At 34.2% G+C, this 7,249-nt stretch overlaps 1 protein-coding gene across 5 annotated transcripts in view; it reads left to right on the top strand.

The window, feature by feature from the left end:
- Positions 1-2,032: 2,032 nt before the first annotated feature.
- UBR3 (ubiquitin protein ligase E3 component n-recognin 3) overlaps positions 2,033-7,249 on the top strand; it is a 101,388-nt gene continuing 96,171 nt past the window's right edge. For 3 of the 5 annotated variants that reach the window (XM_026852109.1, XM_026852108.1, XM_026852105.1), the window contains exons 1-4: positions 2,033-2,167; positions 2,556-2,714; positions 4,235-4,378; positions 4,970-5,019. In XM_026852109.1, coding sequence (XP_026707910.1) covers positions 2,092-2,167; positions 2,556-2,714; positions 4,235-4,378; positions 4,970-5,019 — 429 coding nt within the window. In that variant the 5' untranslated portion in view covers positions 2,033-2,091. Of the gene's footprint in view, positions 2,168-2,555; positions 2,715-4,234; positions 4,379-4,969; positions 5,020-6,605; positions 6,656-7,249 lie in introns of all 5 variants that reach the window. The other 2 variants (XM_026852106.1, XM_026852110.1) reach the window with 2 other exon arrangements.

Here is a 7,249-nt window from a genome sequence, read left to right as displayed (position 1 = left end):
TGTTTCCTTACAACAAACTGATTTGAGTTCTTTATTTTTTGGAACCTGTATTAATATTGTAATAATAGGTTGCTTTGTAAGTTAATAGTGTTTTCCTGGGAATCTCAAGAGAGGACATGACTCATAACCTTCAACTACAGGATATAATAAATTTGGGATAATTAATCCATAGACTGATTCACAAATGGTATGCTGGCATAGGTTTCTTGGGGAGCTGAGCTTTTTAATTTCTGTGGAGGGAAGACTTAGCAGAAGCTGGGAGTCAGAATTGCTTTATGTGTGAGTTTTGTTACTGTGGTCCCTTAGCTTGTGATCATAACCGGTGGAAACGTCTTTTGACTGAATGTAAAATATACAGAGGGGAGCAGTAAAAGATTTTAAAACATACTGCATAGTAATTCTTTCTTTGTGTGTCTTTTAAAGTCTTTATTTACTTGTGATCTCTTCTTATAAGTGTAGTGGTGAAAGAGAAACCAAATACCTTTTAGGATAATAAATGAAGTACCATATGGCAGCATAGATCAAACCAGATTTGTGATTTATGGCAATTTAGGTTTCTGTATGTGGATGAGACAAAGGTGAATGACAAAAGTGAAAAGGTTAATGAGTTTTCATAACTTTTGTGAATGTCATTTGCAAAAGTGAACAACAAAAGTGAAGACCATATGTTTGTGCATGAGTTAACAGAGTTATCAGTCATCACTGAGCTCTTTCTGTCAGGCACTTTATCCCTCCCCAGGGACAGATAGGCTGTATATACAAACTGCAAATCATCTGGCTATTACTATCTGTGTTTACCCTTTCTTAATAAAAAGTGTCATATCTCATGTGTAAGATCAAAGGAGAAGCTCGTAGTCTTTAGTCTTGTGAAGATGCTAGCAATTCTTGTGAAGATGCCATTTAATTGCTGAACTTCTATCCTCTTTCTTCCCCCCCCTCCAGTTTGGATACTTCTTTTGTGGCTTTCTTTTATTTCCTTCTTCTCTTGAAGGTATTACTTTAATGGTCCTCAAAGAAGATAGGCTTATGTTGTAGAAAGTATCAGGCTTCTTCTGGAAAATATGGCATAGCAAATGTAGTGAAGACATGAATAAATTTAGAATTTTCATATTCAAAGCTGAATCAATTTCTGAATCTTTATGTTGAAAAATTACTGGTAAGATGTAGTGAATCTTTCCCGTGAAGTTTGCTCTTGTATGATGTGTTAGTAGGCTCTTTATTCCTTGTTAGCTTCTTTTGTGGCATGGGTAAATAGCTCTTTGATGTTGGTAAATGTCCTTTCTAAAAATATATTGGGAGCAGAAAAGTATTCAGTGGTTCTTGAGTCAGGCTCATGTTAAGTCAGTGGGAAATCATTTTGTCTGCTCTCATGGGGTTTGGCTCAACCTCATGTCATTGTGCATTAGCCAAACCTCAACTCTACCATACAGGAATTCTCCAACGAACAAATTTTTTATTTTTAAATTAATCAATTTGCACAATTTTTGTAGGGTGTTTCTATCATCCTTTGACAAGTAAATCTTGTTGCTATACATTTGAAATAAATACTGATCCTTCAAACTCTTACACTTTTGGAAGTTGTTTTTATTAATGTTAAAAGACATTTTAAAAGTCATTATCTGAATGAGGACTTGAAGAATCAGACCAGCCTCTGACTGTTTCACAGAAAAGAGAGGAACTGTTTTAGATATTTTCAGCTAGGCTGTTTAGCAATTGGGAAGTATGTCTTGATAAAGAATTCAGTGTTCTTCTGATTGTTCCATGGAAGATGCTTCCAACGTGTATGGGAAGAAACTGGGATATGTGAACTTTGAGAAGGGGAAAAAATGGCAACTTTATAATTTGCTGGACTTGGAAACAAAATGGCTTTGACTATAATAGTCGGAATTTCAGAATACCATTTCTGCACCACTTTTAATGTAAAAGTATATACTCCCTGAAAAATGGAAAAAGTAATGTTTTTCTTAGTATATGAAGTATATTTTCTTAGTATATGTTGGCTAACATTTTTCTCTTCTGTTTTATAGGTTTTGTAAGAGACACCGGATTAAGTCAAATTCAAATGTTCCATGTGTCCCAAAAGACTTGCTGATGATGTCAGAATTAGTTCTTCCACAGTTCATCTTTAGTCTTATTCAACACTTAAGAGAGGGGTATAATGAGCCTGGTATGTTTTAAATTTGCATGTATCTAGCATATTTTACCATGCTGCTATCTATTGCTTTGCAGTTTGTGAAGATACAGTATGCGAATGCTATCTATAGTTCATGTTGAATTTTGTGCATCTTTTCCTAACCAACTTACTGTCTGGCTAGCTGATATGATTTTGTTCTCTGCCGAAAAGCTTCCTAAATATGGTTTAAAGGTTACCTGGCACTGTGTTGAGCTTTTCTGGAAAATGAAATCGGGATTAATTTGAAAATTCTACATGTGAATTTTAGAGCATTATGAATATATAAATCAAATTATTTAGTAGTATAATTGTTCTGCCTTGTGAAGGTCTTGGCCAAATTATATTACATTTACATCAAAAGCTCTTGTTGTGTGGTTTTCAGCTCTTGATCTGCCATCAGAGAAAGACCTTCATAAAATCCTCCAGGTTTTGGAGCCTCACGTTTCCTTTCTAGAAGACTTGACCAAAATGGGAGGAGCAATGCGATCAGTTCTTACCCAGGTTTTGACTAGCCAGCAGTTCTACAAAGATCTTAGCTCTGGTATGTTTGTGTTATTTCTAATAATTACATTTTCAAATTATGAAGAATTTAAGGGCATAAGTTTTGTTTATGACCTCAATCTCTGCATATTTTTATTTGACCTCTCAAAGCCCAGACAAATGCATGTTTTTAAGGATATTTTGTTGACAGAAGTGAGGTGGGCTTCAGGAAGTGACTAGAAACATTTGTTATTAAGACCTGTAAGAGCAAATCTCTTCTGCTTTCCAGATAACTGCATAAAGATACATCGTTTCCAAAAAGTGTTTATAATAAATCCATTCGCTTTAAAGTGAACACGAGGGTTTAGTTCTTCCAAATAAGGCATATCAAGCTTATTCAAAGTAGAATATATCTAATTTATTTTGGGATCTGCTCTCATAGAGGTTACTGGAGGAGACCTCTATGAGAAATTAATAGTTAATAGTGTTTGTCCTGCACTTCTGTGCAAAGCCTTGTTTCATTTTTTTCTCAAAAACATGTGCCCCCTTACCCCCCCCCACCCCCCAGTTATTTATTCCATCCTGCACCAAGTCACAATGAACCTGAAAATGTTGGGCAGACACTATTAACCCAAAACCACCTAGTGTAAATTAACTCAGTCTTATTTCCTTGTGATTAGAATGTGTCTTTTTTGAGTCCCTTGCATACCTCCTTTGCATAGGTAGGGAACAAATAACAATTACTGTAGGTTTTAGTTGCCATAACTGGATTGGGCAGCAGCTAGTTGAACAGGCAATTTCCAAATATTTATTTGAAAGGAGAAACACCAGGAACAGTTGTCTTTATTCTGTTTCCTTCCTCTCTTTCTCTCTTGTTTAATGATATTTGAATGGGAGAAAAGTAATGACTTCTCTTTTCCTATATGTGATGGAGTTCCTGAGATACAAAAGTATAGAGGGAATGGGAAGTAAGACATTTCTATCTGGACTCTTGAAATGGAGAGTATATGTGTCTGAGTTGCTATAGTTTCTGGGTAGGGAAAGCAAAGAAAGGGATTTTAGAACAAAACCTGCCCTTCTGACTTTGAATGCAAAAGGGGCACAGCTAAAAAGATGCTGTCATATTTTTCATGTTTTCTCTTCCTTAAATTGCGTCCTTGACACAATTTGCTCCTCTTAACGTTTAGGTTTTTTAGTCCATTTTTTGGTGAAAATTTTATATCCCAAGCATGCAGTGTGACTTTGCTTCATCAAATAGTTAAAATGGTGATATCTTTATGAATAGTCAGCTGTCAAAATTTTGAAATATCAAAAAAATCCTTTTTTTGCTGTAGTGTTAATGGTGGCAGTGCTCGTAAAATGGAAATGAAGTATATCCTTTAGAAGAAAACATTGTGTTAGAGGGGAAAATAGAGGTTTCTGGTGTTTCGGATTTCAGTTCATCAGATGGAAAAACTTTAACTTCTACATCTCATAATTATACAGCTTATTAAAACTAAAACATGTTTTAGATTGCCTGTATAGAATATCAGGTATATGAACTATGTAGCTGTTTAATGCTGTTTTATGTATATATTTAAGGTGTTGGAGAGAATGCATGTGCAAAGAAAAGTCATGAAAAGTACCTCATTGCTTTGAAAGGCTCTGGACTGGCATTTCCTGAGGATAAACTTGCATGTGGTATGCAGGAACAAGGAGCTGGAACTAGCACATTAGCAGTTCAAGGTTTGTTCAAGGGAAGACTTGATTATTGCTGGTTTTTATAGAAACTGTTCTTTTTTTAAAAAAAACCCCAAATCTTAATGAAACTTAAGCAATTACCTGTTACTTAGTGCACCATCAAATTACAGGACTCATTTTAATTCTATCAACAAAGCTAAACATATTAACTTTTTGTTGATAATATACTAAGCACCACTTTCCAGTCATAATGTTAATAGAATTTGAGTAGGCAAGATGAAATTGCTCGTAGTGGAATTTTGTCACTGCAACTAAGTTAAGCCACCTATTCTTACAAAAGTGCTGTGGATTTTTTTTTTTTTATCACTGAAGGCTGTCAAAGTCTTTTTGCAATTTCTGAAAGAACACGTCTCTGATAACTCAGTATGTTGAAGTTCTGCAATGGAACGTACTTGCAAATCCCTAGTTTTCTATTGCTTGGAAATCTTACTCCAACTTCTCAGTCCACTGCTGTGTATCTTTCAAAGAAAGTTAATGTAGTGTTTCATTTCATACTGGCTCATTAAATATCATAAAATACTCTCTTTTCACTATAAGACTTATGAAAGGAATCTCTGAATTTTTTTATTCCAAAAGGTTTAGCAGGTGCTACGGCAACATCAGGACAAGGGGATTCTTCAGATGAGGTGAGACTGTTTTTAAAGATTATAATGAACTGCAACCGAATATTAAATGGAGAGAATGCTTGCAGCCAAATCCCACAAACTTAACTCTTCCATCTATCACATATTCTCTCCATTTTAATAATTAGAAATAATGGAGATATGAAGGAATAGATCTCATTCCTTTGATTTACGAAGGACCTCTTGAAAAATCCTTATTTTTGCTAATAATATTTCAGTTTAATTTATGTATGTAATGTAGAAGAAACTTGCATAGGTAGTTCAAAAGTCACCGTCAGGTAAATTGGGCTTGATTAAAGCAAAATTAAAGCATGTGATGCTGTGAATGGTGTTAGCATTTTTTGACACTTGAGAATCCAGCTGAACTGGTGATAGCAGCAGTGAGAATTTCTCTGTAGATAAATTCCCATGTGTAGACTTGACCAAGCACATTGAGTGGGAGTAAAAAGGAGGGAATCTCCTTTTATATTGAGCTGTAATAAGAAAGTTGAATTTCATGAGGAAAGTTAAATTGTAATTCTGGTGGAGTTTTTTTTTTTTTTTTTTTTTTTTTTTTTTTTTTCCCCTCCTACTATTTAAAACCTGTTTTCAACTAGTAACCTTTAGCAGCTGTTCTGGTAGTGTGGTGTAAAAAACTTTAAACAAAATATAAATTTTGTAGAATTTTTGCTTACATGGAATTCTATGTAAACAAGTATTGAAGTAAAAACAATTGTTTGTGTATGTCTAAAACAGTAGTATGACATGTTTGCCTCTGTCATGAGTAACAGCATCTGTTACACTTCCAGCAGTGCTATTTATAATTTGGCATTTTTCAAAGTATTGCTTGTTGTTTTTTCACCATCGCTTGACAAACAAACAGGAAAAAAAAAATCCCTGCAGAAGACTGCTGACAGTATCACTTTTAAGGCCCATGAAAAAAGGAGGCAATTCAAATTAATGTTAATAACCTCAAGTAGTGTTTTCAAATAAACTTAAGATGGTGCATCATGCTTCTTTCTCTTTTACTCCTATAAGTGATGAGGAGAGGGGAGTAAGCTGAAGTTTGTCAGAGTCTGAAGAGAGATTGAATATCACTGACATTTCTTTTGGGAAAGAAGTCCAAGATAGAGGTAGAGACAGGGATGTATTTTAGGGAGAAGGAATTTTTTATCAGAAAAAAACCCTTTTTTTTTTCTTTTTTCTTTTTTTTTTTTTTCCAAGAAAAAGATTTCAAGAAAAAGAAGGGAGAAATTATAGCTTACATTATAGTATACACTGCATTATAGCTTGCCAGTTAAAGATACCTGTTTTCTAGAGCGATTTTTTTTTTTTTATCACTGAAGGCTGTCAAAGTCTTTTTGCAATTTCTGAAAGAACACGTCTCTGATAACTCAGTATGTTGAAGTTCTGCAATGGAACGTACTTGCAAATCCCTAGTTTTCTATTGCTTGGAAATCTTACTCCAACTTCTCAGTCCACTGCTGTGTATCTTTCAAAGAAAGTTAATGTAGTGTTTCATTTCATACTGGCTCATTAAATATCATAAAATACTCTCTTTTCACTATAAGACTTATGAAAGGAATCTCTGAATTTTTTTATTCCAAAAGGTTTAGCAGGTGCTACGGCAACATCAGGACAAGGGGATTCTTCAGATGAGGTGAGACTGTTTTTAAAGATTATAATGAACTGCAACCGAATATTAAATGGAGAGAATGCTTGCAGCCAAATCCCACAAACTTAACTCTTCCATCTATCACATATTCTCTCCATTTTAATAATTAGAAATAATGGAGATATGAAGGAATAGATCTCATTCCTTTGATTTACGAAGGACCTCTTGAAAAATCCTTATTTTTGCTAATAATATTTCAGTTTAATTTATGTATGTAATGTAGAAGAAACTTGCATAGGTAGTTCAAAAGTCACCGTCAGGTAAATTGGGCTTGATTAAAGCAAAATTAAAGCATGTGATGCTGTGAATGGTGTTAGCATTTTTTGACACTTGAGAATCCAGCTGAACTGGTGATAGCAGCAGTGAGAATTTCTCTGTAGATAAATTCCCATGTGTAGACTTGACCAAGCACATTGAGTGGGAGTAAAAAGGAGGGAATCTCCTTTTATATTGAGCTGTAATAAGAAAGTTGAATTTCATGAGGAAAGTTAAATTGTAATTCTGGTGGAGTTACTTTATCAGTTTATCTCTCTTTTTTTTTTTTTTTTTTTTTTTTTTTTTTTTTTTTTTTTTTTTTTT

The sequence above is a fragment of the Athene cunicularia genome (assembly GCF_003259725.1).
Source record: "Athene cunicularia isolate RWA chromosome 7 unlocalized genomic scaffold, athCun1 chr7_part1, whole genome shotgun sequence".
Classification (NCBI taxonomy): Eukaryota; Metazoa; Chordata; class Aves; order Strigiformes; family Strigidae; genus Athene; species Athene cunicularia.
This window is presented reverse-complemented; position numbering and strand designations above follow the sequence as displayed.